The 16,191-nt window shown below is 38.5% G+C and overlaps 1 protein-coding gene across 1 annotated transcript in view; it reads left to right on the top strand.

Moving 5' to 3' along the window:
* Positions 1–15,505, top strand: part of LOC120516408 (aftiphilin-like) — a 125,383-nt gene extending 109,878 nt beyond the window's left edge. Inside the window, exon 5 of the mRNA XM_039738054.1 lies at positions 15,473–15,505. Within this exon, the coding sequence (XP_039593988.1) occupies positions 15,473–15,505 (33 nt within the window). The remainder of the gene's footprint in view (positions 1–15,472) is intronic.
* Positions 15,506–16,191: the final 686 nt, after the last annotated feature.

Raw genomic sequence — 16,191 nt, 5'->3', positions numbered from 1 at the left:
GCTACCAAACATGCACAAGGTTCGAGCCGCATGTAGACGGACTTTTTGTTCTTCAAAGTCACCAAAGCGCCGCAAACTCAGTGCGCCAGTTTATCAGCAAAGTGCGATTTGGGAACACCGTAGTGACGACTTGGTTTAACATTACTTGGCAACAGGGAAAGTGGGGCAATTGCACTGGTGCATTTGTGTCTCCCATAAAAGCAGCTTCACTTGAAATCACTTTGTGATTGTGCACGGTTAAAACGTCCGCTGAAGTGTCAGATTCTTATTTAATTATCTGCTTTCTGTATCTTCTGCATTGCATTCAGGTTACCCTGATGTTTTGTCTCATAGTGCCGCCTTAGATTAAATTCTGTAATTACAGCCACATTAGCTCCACAAATGAGACACACGGGTTCAGTAAACATATACTCAGCCTCCCATCGGTTTTAAAGGCTCTATTTTCAGAATCAACTTTTCTCTTCAGCATCGTGTGAGCTAGCTTCGCAATAACTTGCAGCATCATAAGCTAGACTTGATTAACGCGTAAGTGTTGGCAAGGCAGCTGAAGCGCTGCATTATGGGATCTGTAGTTTATTGTGTTACCAGCGCTTCATATACCCGGGCTTTAATAACAATAATACAGTATATAAAATGATCTCGGGCGGATATAATTACACCGGGCCGGATGTGGCCCGCTGCCCTTGAGTTTGACACATATGGACTAAATAGAACTTGAAAAGATATATTTTTTCAAATGTGATCGCGCAATTCAGATAGAGTTGACGCACTACAGCCTGCATGCCTCAATAAGTCATCCTTCCCTCGCTCTTACTTTTTAACCGCTCATCTAATGAATACACTGAGTATGGCTTTACCAAAACAATCATTGATGGTGAATAAAGTATCCATTATTCGAGTATGTAGATCGGGATATATATATATATATATATATATATATATACCCGTATCGCAGCGAGAAGTAGTGTGTTAAAAAGCTAGAAAAGAAAAGGGAACATTTTAAAAATAACGTAACATGACTGTCAATATACAGTATTTGTTTTGTGAGTGTTGCTGTCATCAAGGATTTGATTATCATTATTTCTTTCAATCAGGTTCGTATTTGTAGGATGTGTTGTGTTCAAGTTACATTCCGTGTTTGTCAATCGCTGTAAAGATGACAGGTTTCATTCATCGATTCGTTTCTTACTGCATCAATAAACAGCTCGTCTTCTTCTTTATCTGAGACCTGACACACTGCATGCACGGGTTTTTTACACTGTCTTCCTTTAGCGGGACATTGACTTTTCCAACGTGTGCTTTGTTTCCGCAGTAGTTGGATTTATGAATATGCTTGTATGTATCAGACGCGCTTCATATTTTTGCTGCCTTTTCAATTGTGTAATTCGGTTTTGTTCAGCTCTTTGGAACTGTTGCCTTTTATCTGTGCACGCGCCAGTTCACGTGAGCCACTCGGTGTACATGCATCGAAGGTTCCCAGCTGTGCTGGTGCCATCTCGTGCTATGTCCATGGCTGTATTTAATGTTACCTTAGTCCTGGCACTTAAAACTTTCTCTCGCAGTTTTGCTGAGTTTGTGTCAAACACCACCCTGACCATCTCATCTTCCTCTCCATAAGCACAGTCCTTCACCCGTGAATATTTAGTGGCAGTTTGCTATTGGATTGCCGCGGACGGACGACCTTATATGGGCAGGCACTAAATTACAAACGCCAGCGGCAGCCTGTCTATGAACTTAATTTAAAGTGTAGGTTTACATCGTGCTTTGTTTCAAGTAGCAGAACTCATGAATATGGTTGTATATGTCACTCGCCGCTTCTTAGTGTTTCGCTGCCTCTCAATTATATAATGCATGTTTTCTTCAGCGCTTTTTTGAGGTCTTCCTGGTTTTCTATGTACTGCGTGATTACGTGAGAGGCGTGATGATGTCACACGAAACTCCTCCCCACGGCGTTGAAGCTCATCTCCATTACAGTAAATGGAGAAAACTGCTTCCAGTTATGACCATTACGCGTAGAATTTCAATATAAAACCTGCCCAACTTTTGTAAGGAAGCTGTAAGAAATGAACCTGCCAAATTTCAGCCTTCCACCCATACGGGAAGTTGGAGAATTAGTGATGAGTGAGTGAGTGAGTGAGGGAGGGAGGGCTTTGCCTTTTATTAGTATAGATATGTATATGTATATATATGTATGTATATATATATATATATATATATATGTATATGTATATATGTGTGTGTGTGTATATATGTGTGTATGTGTGTGTGTATATATATATATATATATATATATATATATACACATATATACATATACATACATACATATATACATACATATATATACACATATATACACATATATACATATATATATACATATATACATATACATATACACATATATATATACATATATACATATACATATACATACATACATATATACATATATATATATATATATATACATATATACATATATATATACACACATATATATATATATATACATATATACATATACACATACATATACATATGTGTATGTATATATACAGACTCACCTCCAACTTTATTAGGTACACCTTGTTAGTACCGGTTCGGACCCCCCTTTGCCTTCAGAACCGCCTTAATTCTTTGCGGCATAGATTCAAAAAGGTGCTGGAAACATTGTTCAGGTATTTTGTTCCATATTGACATGATAGCATCATACACTTGCTGCAGATTTGTTAGTTGCACATCCATGATGCAAATTTCCTGTTCCACCACACCCCAAAAGTGCTCTATTGGATTGAGATCTGGTGACCGTGGAGACCATTTGCGTACAGTGAACTCATTATGATGTTTCAAGAAATGAGTCTGAGATGATCTCAGCTTTGTGACATATAGTGTATTATCCTGCTGGTAGTAACAATCATAAGATGGGTACACTTCAGTCACAAAGGGATGGACATAGTCAGCAACAATACTCGGGTAGGAGGTGGCATTTAAATGATGCTCAGTTGGTACTAAGGAGCCCAAAGTATGCAAAGAAAATATCCCCCACACCATTACACCACCACCACCACCAATCTGAACTGTTGATGTGTGGATGGATCTATGCTATAATGTTGTTGACGCCAAATTCTGATCCTACGATCTGAATGTCACTTCAGAACTTGAGACTCAACAGACCAGGCAACATTTTCCCACTCTTTTGTTGTCCAGTTTTGGTGCACCCATGTGAATTGTAGCCTCAGTTGCCTCTTAGCTGAAAAGAGTGGCACCCGCTGTGGTCTCCTGTTGCTGTAGCCCATCTGCTTCAAGGTTTGACATGTTGTGAATTCAGAGACGCTCTTCTGCGTACCTTGGTTGAAATGAGTGGTTATTTGAGTTACTGTTGCCTTTTTATCAGCTCAAACCAGTCTGGCCATTCTCCTCTGACCTCTGGTATCAACAAGGCATTTTTGCCCAGACAACTGCAGCTCACTTGAAATTTTCCCTTTTTCAGACCATTCTCTGTAAACCCTAGAGATTTTGTGCATGAAAATCCCAATAGATCAGTTTCTGAAATACTCAAATCAGCCCATATGGCACCAACAACCATGCCATGTTCATGTCACTGTATAATCTTTCTTCCCCATTCTGATGCTCAGTTTGAAGTTCAGCAACAATGTGTACATGCCGAAATGCATTGGATTACTGCCATGTGATTGACCGATTAAATATTGCATTAACAAGCAGTTGAACAGGTGTACTTAATAAAGCGGCTGGTGTGTGTGTGTGTATATATATATATATATATATATATATATATATATATATATGTATATGTGTATATATATATATATATGTATATGTATATATGTGCATATGTATATGTATATATATATGTATATATGTATATATATATATTATTATTTTTGTTAAATATATATACATACACACACACAAGGGGGTACCCAAAAATAACTAATCATTTTTACTTACTGAAACTTTTGTCTCCTTCAAAGTACTCTCCATGTGAATGAATGCGCTTGTCCCAACGGTTTTCCCACTGGTGGAAATGTTTTTGGAATTGCTGAATGTTGTCCAATGTGTGCAACAATTTTTCTTTTACTTCCTTCAATGTACAAAAATGTATTCCTTTGAGTTCTTTTTTCATATGCGGGAATAAGAAAAAGTCACACTGACCAAGATCAAGTGACATTTCCCCTCGTTTGAAATGCGAAAACCACTTGTAGACCTGTGTTTTACTTAAAGCTTCCTCTTTAAAAGCAGTTTCTAGCATCACTACAGTTTCAGCAGCTGTTTTCCCTAAGAGAAAACTAAATTTAACACAGACTCACTTTTCTTTATCATCCATCCATCCATTTTCCAACCCGTTGAATCCGAACACAGCAGGAACCAATCCCAGGCAGGGTGCCAACCTATCACAGTTTCTTTATAATCATCCATCACAAAAATTGCAAAATAAGTTTAATAAGCAACACAGAATGCTGTATGAACAATACAGAGCAACACCACTTGGCAAACTGCCACAGAATACTGTAAGTATACTACACCTAGCGCAACTGAGTCTAGATTGTGCACCAGGTACAGACACCAGTTATTTTTGGTATTTATGGAGTAGGAGTGGCATTTGCATACCTGGTGTATTTGTTGTGAGCATTGGACCAAGCCAAAGGTACATCTTGTCTTCTCATTTGCTCACAACTTCCATTGACAGTCAATCTTGTAGTAGGCAAGGCTTGAAGTATTCTAAATTGGCCCCATGCTTAACTGATGCCCTGTCCAGGATTGGTTCCTGCATTGTGCTTAATGTGGCTGAGATAGGTGCCACCCTCCCATGGCTGTGAGCTGGATTAAGTGGGTTTGAGAATGCTACATTTTGTCGTGACATTCCCACAACCTTGAAGTGGATGAAACAAGTTCAGAAGATGAATTGACATTTCAAAGTCAGGGTAAACAACTGCACAAACAGTGTAATTTAGTATGAGGCTCAGAATAATTTAGACTGCTGTGGGATAAAATAGAAAATCAACTTCTAAAGCCAGTACTTGCAAACCAACGATTTTGCCGCAAATGTTACAAAGACGTATCATTTCTAAACCTGAGCACCTACCACATTACTAAAGGTTGCTGTTAATTAGTGTTATGTTACTGTGATCTTCAATGTATCAATCTGATACTCACAACAGTTTTTTTTTTTTTTACTATTCTGAACTAAGGAATGTAAACAATATGCAAGTAAATGATTGCCCCCTGTTATGCTCCCCACCTCATCAGCATATCACCACATCTAGCAATCCAATAAAATATGAATGAACTGTTAAAAAGACTTTCAGTTTTAGAAATGTTTGATTAAAATGTATAGTCAGTGAAAACACAGAGATACCAAAAGTGGCGCAGGAGACACTCAGAGGAGGCTTATCGAAAATGTCCTTATTTGGCTTTTTAAAGCTTTTCTCATATTGGTGATTTCCTTCTGGAAGTGAAGATGGTCCTTCAGCTCTTAGTATAACTGCTCTTTGAGAATCCATAGTGACTGCATTGGCTAAAAGGATTGCATGCTTCTCTATTCATAGCTCTCTACTCCACCCAGTGGATAAAAATTATATTGCAACAAATAGTATCTCGTGAAGGGGTCCAGGCATACAATTCTGATATACTTACTGTACTTTGTTAATTCCTGAGTGGAAATCATGTGAGCAATCTTGTCAGCACACCTTTTTATTTCAAAGAAAACCCATGTTTGTTCTTATAATGGACGTTTGTGAAAATTGGCAATGATGTACTTAATTCAGTTTAATTAAACCTTAGGTTATAAAGCTTAATATTGGGTACTATAAGTGCTCCAATAGACATGGTCAGTTGGCATAGCAAAATACTTTAATCTTTCTACCAAAGAACAATTTTTTTCTTTTTTGCTGATGTGTGACTTCTGCATATTCTCCCAGGTCTGTGTAGATTTTCCACCCTCCTCCCCAATAGCCGGTGTGTTCTGTTAATTAGTTAGGTCTGTGTGAGTAGGTCCAGCAAAGCACAGGCACCCTGTCCAGTGTTAGTTGCTGCCTTACACCCAGTGTTGCTGCCCAGTTCTGTTCCGTGTAGACTGTAGGAACTTCTATTAAGCATGAAGAGTGCTGCAAAGGAAACTTAACTAAATGTGTGATTTCAAGCACAAGTCTCTGCATCTTCACTACAAGGTACAATGTTCTATAGTTAATTTCACTATCAACTAAACAGGCCCATATGGAAATCTGAGACTTCTACCTTGCATTCAAAACCATCTTGCAAGACTTTTCGCTTGCAAATAAAGGGGCCAATTAAACTGCAAATAGTTCATTATAATTGGTTATATTTCAAAGACTGGCAAGCAATTGCTTGAAACACTGGTTTAAATTGAAAAATTATGAAATACTAGTGGAAATGATGTTTCTCCTTGAGGATTAATACAGTGCACCAAATATAACAGAGCCTCTTGTTCCCAAAAGACTTTGAATGTTCTATTGACAGTGATCTTTACTACTATACTCTGACTTGCAAGAACTTTAGACCACCATTATGGAATCACTGCCATTTGAAGTCACACCTACTGCTGACACTTTCTTCAAAACAAGTAGTTATGGTACCTCATAAATGTTGGTTTAAATCTGAAATGTACAATGTCTGCGTATTTTTAATGTATAAACCCATAAACATGTTCTTCCATCACCTGGAATAAAATATTGAAAAATAATTTAACCAGTTTGCCAAAAAAAAAAACTGATGATGTTGAAAATTGAAGTTCAGAATGTGGATGGATAGACAAATCAAAGTTTCGGTTTCCTGTCACCTAGACATATTTCTTCAGTGAACAAAATTAATACAATTTTGAAATTTGGTAAATTTTATTACATAAAATCAGAATATTCAAAGGGTGGCACAGTAGTTGCTGCTAATTTGCAGTAAGGAGTCCTGGGTTCGCTTCCCGAGTCCTCCCTGCATGGAGTTTGCATGTTCTCCCCGTGTCCACATAGGTTTCCTCCCACAGTCCAAAGACATGCAGATTAGGTACATTGGCGATCCTAAATTGTCCCTAGTGTGTGTGTGCTCTGTGGTGGGTTGGCATCCTGCCCGGGATTTGTTCCTGCCTTACGCCCTGTGCTAGCTGGGATTGGCTCCAGCAGACCCCAGTGACCCTGTGTTAGGATATAGCAGGTTAGATAATGACTGACTGGCAGAATATTCAAAAATCAAATGTGGGTATCTCATTGTTATAATACTTTGTCTGCAGTATATACAGTATCATACAGTGGTGTGAAAAACTATTTGCCCCCTTCCTGATTTCTTATTCTTTTGCATGTTTGGCACACAAAATGTTTCTGATCATCAAACACATTTAACCATTAGTCAAATATAACACAAGTAAACACAAAATGCAGTTTTTAAATGATGGTTTTATTATTTAGGGAGAAAAAATCCAAACCTACATGGCCCTGAGTGAAAAAGTAATTGCCCCTTGTTAAAAAATAACCTAACTGTGGTGTATCACACCTGAGTTCAATTTCCGTAGCCACCCCCAGGCCTGATTACTGCCACACCTGTTTCAATCAAGAAATCACTTAAATAGGAGCTGCCTGACACAGAGAAGTAGACCAAAAGCACCTCAAAAGCTAGACATCATGCCAAGATCCAAAGAAATTTAGGAACAAATAAGAGAACAGAAGTAATTGAGATCTATCAGTCTGGTAAAGGTTATAAAGCCATTTCTAAAGCTTTGGGACTCCAGCGAACCACAGTGAGAGCCATTATCCACAAATGGCAAAAACATGGAACAGTGGTGAACCTTCCCAGGAGTGGCCGGCTGACCAAAATTACCCCAAGAGCGCAGAGCGACTCATCCGAGAGGTCAGAAAGACCCCAGGACAGCGTCTAAAGAACTGCAGGCCTCACTTGCCTCAATTAAGGTCAGTGTTCACGACTCCACCATAAGAAAGAGACTGGGCAAAACGGCCTGCATGGCAGATTTCAAGACGCAAACCACTGTTAAGCAAAAAGAACATTAGGGCTCGTCTCAATTTTGCTAAGAAACATCTCAATGATTGCCAAGACTTTTGGGAAAATACCTTGTGGACTGATGAGACAAAAGTTGAACTTTTGGAAGGCAAATGTCCGTTACATCTGGCGTAAAAGGAACACAGCATTTCAGAAAAGAACATCATACCAACAGTAAAATATGGTGGTGGTAGTGTGATGGTCTGGGGTTGTTTTGCTGCTTCAGGACCTGGAAGGCTTGCTGTGATAGATGGAACCATGAATTCTACGGTCTACCAAAAAATCCTGAAGGAGAATGTCCGGCCATCTGTTCGTCAACTCAAGCTGAAGCGATCTTGGGTGCTGCAACAGGACAATGACCCAAAACACACCAGCAAATCCACCTCTGAATGGCTAAAGAAAAGCAAAATGAAGACTTTGGAGTGGCCTAGTCAAAGTCCTGACCTGAATCCAATTGAGATGCTATGGCATGACCTTAAAAAGGCGGTTCATGCTAGAAAACCCTCAAATACAGCTGAATTACAACAATTCTGCAAAGATGAGTGGGCCAAAATTCCTCCAGAGCGCTGTAAAAGACTCATTCCAAGTTATTGCAAACGCTTGATTGCAGTTATTGCTGCTAAGGGTGGCCCAACCAGTTATTAGGTTCAGGGGGCAATTACTTTTTCACACAGGGCCATGTAGGTTTGATTTTTTTTCTCCCTAAATAATAAAAACCATCATTTAAAAACTGCATTTTGTGTTTACTTGTGTTATATTTGACTAATGGTTAAATGTGTTTGATGATCAGAAACATTTTGTGTGCCAAACATGCAAAAGAATAAGAAATCAGGAAGGAGGCAAATAGTTTTTCACACCACTGTATAATAAATAACATGTATGCACTGCATATTCTCATTTCTACTGTGGAAAATCTAATGAACATATTTTGTGCATCCTGACATACTGATAGAACCAAAAAATGGTTAAATTGGATGTGAAGTCCAAAACATGTAAATCCAATGAAACTCTAAATCCAATACAATACTCGATCTATATCCATTCCATTCATTTTACAAACCCACTTATCCCAGTAAGCATCGGGTGCAAGGCAGCAACAAACCCTGGATGGGATGCCAGTTCATCACAGGGGGAACACACACATATCTGTACTATATGCAGAAAAATGAAAAGCATTAACAAAGAAAGCATGTATGTGTTCCTTGCACCAGATCGATCTGTAAATATGTGAGATGTGTTTTTGTAATTTGACCCATTAGCATCTCTTCAGTTGTGTACGAAATTTTTAACTCACTGAATTTCAGTTAGCCAATAAAAGGTGTCATTTTGCTTGACGTCTCATTACATGGAAACCAGAGACAATCTGTCACCCTTCTAAATAAACTAGGCCTTTAGGATACAACCTAAGGGGCCAAAGATGACTTGAAGAGGGAGGCTTGTAGCAACCCAACCAGGCAGATGTGGTCTAGAAACTTAAGACTGACAACTGATCTGAAAAACAGAAGAGTATCAGAGACCCATGAAGAGTAACTAGGAGGACTCAATTTAACACTCTGAACAGCAGAAAGTCTTAAAGTGAACTTCATGCCGCACAACCAGGTGACACAAATGAGTGGACCACGGGAAAGTTGATTTTATGTACAAACTGGAGATTTAACTTTGATGGCAGCTGAAAACGCAAACACATGACACAATGTAAATGACTTAAAGAATGCTATTTGTGTGTGCTTGATACAGGTCAAGAAGACATTGAGAAATGTACCAAATATTTATATTAAATTCTAGGATTACATTCAAATACATTAAATGAAGGACACACTACTACCTGATATCACTCCTTGTGGACTCATTTAATCTCACATCCAAACTCGACCTACTGGCGTATTCCGACTGCTGCGCCACGGCGTTCCGTATCGGCAGTTATATTGGCGTCACTACTATAGAAACAGCGTATAGCGACATACTTCCGCACGGTGGCTCGTTCATCAGAACTACCCTTTTCTATAAATGCGAGTCTCCGCCGAGGAAAGAAACGAAACTGAAAACACAGACTGCAACTAGGATCCGCCTTTCCAGGCCGCCCACGGCGAGGAGTAAAAGGCGGCTCTCTGTGGCGGGGCTGTGACGCTGAGCGCGTGATTGTGTCCCGCCCTTTTCTGGCTGGGCTGCTTCCGGATGCGCACGTGACGTTGTCGTGTTTCTCTCTTTCCGTCAATCGCGCGTCATTTTCCGTCGAAGACACGCCTCCCTTTGTAAGGTTGTGTTTGTTTTTCTCTGAACGCCGCTGCTCTCCGCAGCACGTTATAAGTGAGACAATGAACAAATGGCGAAACACGCAGGCGCGTTCGGCGACTGAGTTAACTGATAGAAAAGTCAGAGCATTTCACACTTTGTGTTTACAACCAAGAGTCAGTCATCACATTTTTGTTTAGTAAATATTCTTGTAACAACGAGTCGTATTAAAACGGTTGTAATAATAAACGGTTACGATTCCATGTGTTAGTAGTCTACATTAAATACGTGTTTTTAACCGTACTTGACAGTGGGGTAAAAATTTAACCCAAGTAAGGTTGTGGTGACGTAAGAGATTTCATACACTGCAGATTGCAATTCAAGTGATGTGAAAATGGCAAAAAAGTGATTGATGTGTTAGTGGCGGAGTGTCAGAGAGTTTCGTTAAAAAAAAAAAAAAAAAAAACATTTTTGAAACTATACTAAATACTGCATCATGCATTAATTAGCAATTGAAAAATATCATCGGGCAGTGGTAGCGCTGCTGCCTCGCATTTAGGAGACCCGGGTTCGCTTCCCTGGTCCTCCCTGCGTGGAGTTTGCATGTTCTCCGGGTGCTCCGGTTTCCTCCCACAGTCCAAAGACATGCAGGTTAGATGCACTGGCGATCCTAAATTGTCCCTACTGTGGGTTCCTGCCTTGCGCCCTGCGTTGGCTGGGATTGGCTCCAGCAGACCCTGTGACCCTGTGTTAGGATGTATCGGGTTGGAAAATGACTGACAGAAAAGTATCTGTTAATTCAAGATGACCAATTCAAAAAGAAAATCAGTATCAATATTACCCAATGAATGGAGAAAAAGAACTGAAACACTGTAAGTTCCCCATCAAGATATTAATGTTAGTTAAAAAAACACTAATTTGTTAAAATGATACAAATACGTTAGGAAAGGAACTGATTGATTGTTTAACAGAAATACAAATGGTACACAAAGGTTCATCCATATTTGGGACTTAAAGATCAGCGGCTTTAAGCCACTGAAGCCTCCCACCTCCCACTGTCCATTTTAAACCCACCATATGTTTGCATCAGTTAGGGGGGCTGCACCTTTGCCATGTTATGAATTAGTTCAAATGCTGTTCAGCTGCAGGTTGACAACGTTATTTGCAGATAGTGTTGTTCAGTCATAATTTCTTTCATCTTACATTTATTTATTTATATCCCTCTTGTACTTCCAGAGAAGTGATTTTTGTGTACATGATTAGTGAACTTACCTAAAGCTCCTGCAGAAGGGGGCTGCTGTGTGAGCTGTTGGTGGCCGCACAGCCTGATCGACGCCTGACTCTCTTGCACTGGGCATCCCAGCAACTGTCCGACGAGTAAAAAAGGAAAATATACAAGTTCAGGAAACCACTCTCAAGGTTGAACAGAAGCAGTACACTCCATTTGTAGTTGACGTCCCACAGAATGTTTCTCCATTTTAAGATGGACTGGTCTGAAAATTCGCCAATGCTTTTCAATGGACAAGGTTGAAATCTAAAAATTTGTATAGCGCAATCTGTTCCGAGTTATCTAAATGAAAACTGAACTGTTCTGACAAATTTATTTTAAGAATAAGTGTAGCACATCTCAACAAAATGGCTGCCTTGGGGGGCAAATTCTTTCATGTGGACAGACAGACATGGGCTTTTGCAGGAGGTGTTACGGGTATCATACATAAGCGCGCATAAAAAGAGAAAACTTTACAGTCGGTGACTTTAGCTAATGGCCCCATTATACTAAATTGTACTTCTTTATATTTAGCTTGCGTTTTACAACAGTGTAAAGGTTCTTCCCTGGGATGTGAAAAGTTGTCAGATGTTATTGATTTAACGATTTGGGTAAAGGTGCTGTGTAATGTAGAATTAGAATTTGTTCATTAAGTTAATACATTGGAAGGACTGAAAAATTTGAAGGCAAAATATAAATAAATAAACTATGCACTTCATTAACAGACGCTTTTATCCAAGGCGACTTACAAAAGATGATAACATGATCATGTAGACATTAGTCTAAGGGGCTGTTTGGGAACAATTGTTACAGGAGAAAGCTACAAAACTGATCATCACAAGTGAGTAACAATTACAAAATAACCCTACAGTATGTGTATATGTACAAAGTTTGTAGGTTTTGTATTTTTTATATATTATATGCTGAATATTATATCAGAGATTTTTTTTTTTTCCAAGTCCCTTATAATATAAAAGAATGTGATGATTGTTATATAATGTTAAATATTTTAGTAGAACTTTTATCTTCCCAGCAGCAAAATTGATATATCTCTATTGTAATAAAAAAAACTTGGGTCGAGACGTGATCTTCTCGGAAGACACTTTAACGTCCCGTGAGACAAAGCAGTGAGACAAAAGGACAGCTGCTGTACAGGCTTTTAAATGATCGACGCGCAGCACAACAAGCACCTACTTACAGCTCAGGTTATGAATCATTTTACGTTCATTGACTATGACTTGTGTCTTTCTTTTTGACTTTGGTTACAAGAATCATTTTGGCTACTGGCCCCCACATTTTGTTTCTTCTACTATGATTTTGTTTCACATCTTGCACTTTGTTTACCAGCCTAGTATTGAACCTTACTGCACAGCCTGTACAAAGAGTTGGACCACCAACATTTGGACTCACAAGTAGAGTCTGGCCAATATGGACATTTTTAAACCAATAACGATATAGATAAGTGGCTGGCAGAGATGACCTATTACCAATACATATTGTATTGGTATTGCTGGAGTGTTTAAGTATTAGGTTTCTGTGGAAAAAGTCTGAATGAAAAGAAGAATATTAAGCATATGATGTTTTAATTTAACATTTAAACAGGTTAAATGTGTTTTTTTAATGATCCCAGAGACATCTGACGTTTATTACTTTTTCAGTTGTACACTGCAGGTGCTATGAGTACAAGTGTGTAATTGTTGATGCTTAAAAAGATCATTTTGTCCATGCTGACTTAAATGTGAAGAATTAAACTTAACTGACAATAAGTTCTTTGTATTATTCACTCTCATCTGATGATTAATGTCAATGTCAATTTATTTATATAGCACATTTAAAACAACAGAGGAATGCTGTGGCCAAAGTGCTTTACAATAATAGAATAAAAGAAAACATACAAATAACATAAATAGAAATAAAATAAATGATAAATAGAAGTAATGTTATATGATCACAATGAGGAAACCATTAGTATTACTGAAGGTCACACACAGAATGCAAGTGAATAGAAATGAGTCTTTGATCTTGTTTTAAATTTGTAAATTGTAGACGACTCCTTTATATGATGAGGTAAAGAGTTCCACAGGCGAGGAGCAGCAGCTACAAAAGCCCTGTCCCCCTTAGTTTTAAACTTGGTACGAGGGACAACAAGAAACAACTGACCAGAAGATCTAAGCACTCTGGATGGCTGGTGTAAAACACACAATTCAGATAAATAGGCAGAAGCAAGCCCATGTAAAGATTTAAAATCTAGCAACAAGATTTTAAAATCAATATGAAAACTGAAAGGCAGCCAGTGTAAAGAAGCTAAAGTAGGAGAAACAGAGTCATACTTTCTTGCCCCAACCAGAAAGCGAACGGCAGCATTCTGGACCAACTGTAACCTGCATATCAGGGATTTGCTAATCCCAGAATACAGCGAGTAGCAGTGATCAAGGTGAGAAAAAATAAAAGCATGAGTAGCTTTCTCAAGATCCCTAGAAGATAAAAAAGGCTTGATCTTATATAATAGGCATTTCTCAAAAGAGAGGTTACGATTATGAAGTAAAAAGTGTGTTAGGGGGTTAATGAATGCCATAAGTATATCCAGCTTTTTTGTCTTTTAAATACTTTACCAGTTTCTTTTAGAAAATGTAGGGTATGATATATTCTAATGGTTGAAAGAAAGTCATAATAATTGAAATTTTTATGACATTTGAAGTGGAAATTGTCCTGAATAAAAAGCTGTTTTGGAGGCAACAGATCTCACTTTTACTCACTGAAAAACCTCAGCCTGTCCTTCAAAAATATAAGCTTTCTTTTTTAATTCTGCACTTTCTTGACTTGTCTCATATGTAAATGTCTATGCGTGGAAGTGTGTGTGTCTGTCCAGCCCGGAAGTGAGAGGTGGAGCCAGGATAAGGAAACAGAAAACTCTCTTAGCCGCTGATAACACAAGCAGGGCCATCATGTCAGCAAAACAAAACCACAGAAGAAAGACAAAGTCAGTTAGCCGCTAACATCGGCAGAATGCTATGCCTATACACAAGCAAGACGAGCACATCGGCAAATTGGATCCTCCAAGAAGAAAGATACCCAGAGTAGTTCCTTTCAATCACCTGACATCTCTACATTTAAATTTTTTTGTGATGATTTCAATAGTTTCTAGGACCCCAGGCTTTTTACAGCATGGCCTTACACGGCTAATATAAAGATATTTTTACTCACCACACATTCAGCAATGTTCATTGAATGGCTTTCTCACACATAAAGGGCCAAAGGGGCCAATAATGACCATGTAATACACCAATGGTGTCACCAAAAAAAAGCATTTTTTACATTACAGTTCTGTGTAAAAGTAAACATTTCTGCTTTGTTAATAATGTATAAAATGAACATTTCTTTGATGAAATGATTATTCATTTGACAAGTCCAGGTAAGCATTTTGGGAAGCTTGTTTGTATATGAAGTGTGATTTTCTCAAGAGCCAGAGTAAGCAGGCTCTTTGCAGTTATGTTTTAGGAGAAGGCAATGTGGCCTAAAAATAAATCTCAGATGTTTTTCAACCTATACCCAATTTACGATTCCGACTACAATTTTTTTTTCTTCAAAAAAAAGCAAATGCATTATTTAAATAACTTTTATTTTAATAATATCAACAAACAGAAGAACAACACACACGTTTCTTGAAGTGGTTTAGAATTGGAACCGTTCACGAGTGCTGCTTAGTGGCTACTCACAACTGTTAGTAGTCTGTAAATGATGAATCTCTCCTTGAGTAACAATGGAGTGTAAATCTAAGTAAACAAATATTGGAAAAATAAATAAAAAAAATATGCCTCCTGAAAAAAAAAAGTCTTGTATACCTGAAGACTTTTAAAACAACACACATTTACAATTTGTAAGCAAATAATAAAACATGAGGTGCTTTTTGTGTCCTAAGTTTTTTTCTTTTTTTTTTTTCTTCTTTTCAAGGAACACAAGCCTCTTTTACTGCCTCTGGCCTAAGACATGCCCTATGGCATATTACAATGCCGCTCCCCACGCTAAAGACCCTCTCTGATGGGGTACTTGGAGCAAGGATGGAAAGGTATTTCATATAAATTCGTATTAAGCCTTTGGAAGTTTGCTTTGTGGCGCTCCCACCACTGAAGTGGATCTGTGTCAGGGGACAACAAGTAGGTTGCCAGCTCATTTTCAGTGTTTTCTACCCCTGACTGGGAGGAAGTGAGCACTTTCTTCTTGAAGAAGCTTGCTAAAGTCTTTTTCTTCTTTAGCTCGGGTCGAGCTTCTTCTTTAGTCTGTGCTGTTTTGTCAGTGAGCAGAGGCGGCAGCTCCATAACAGCTGTTTTCTTAATTTGTTCCACCTTATCATGGTCAGTGTAATTTGTCCTGAACCTGAGGTCCATCAGTGATGCTATGTCCAAGAGTTCATCCATGACAGGGTCACTATAATTTACCAAGGTAGTAGTTTAGTATGTTGTTTTTTATTTGTTTTATTGGTTCAGTATCTCCATCCATGGCTGTAGGAGACTGCTTTTGAATAGATGAAGCACCAGTTTGAGGTAGGTGAGAATGACATAAGTGTCCCCAGGCAGGACATTAGTGACGTCTTGGAATGGTTTCACAGCTTTATTTACCAATTCCAAAATGTCTATGTCTTGCCATGTTGGCACAAGGTGCTTAGTTTTCTT

This window comes from Polypterus senegalus, chromosome 16 (assembly GCF_016835505.1).
Source record: "Polypterus senegalus isolate Bchr_013 chromosome 16, ASM1683550v1, whole genome shotgun sequence".
Classification (NCBI taxonomy): Eukaryota; Metazoa; Chordata; class Cladistia; order Polypteriformes; family Polypteridae; genus Polypterus; species Polypterus senegalus.
This window is presented reverse-complemented; position numbering and strand designations above follow the sequence as displayed.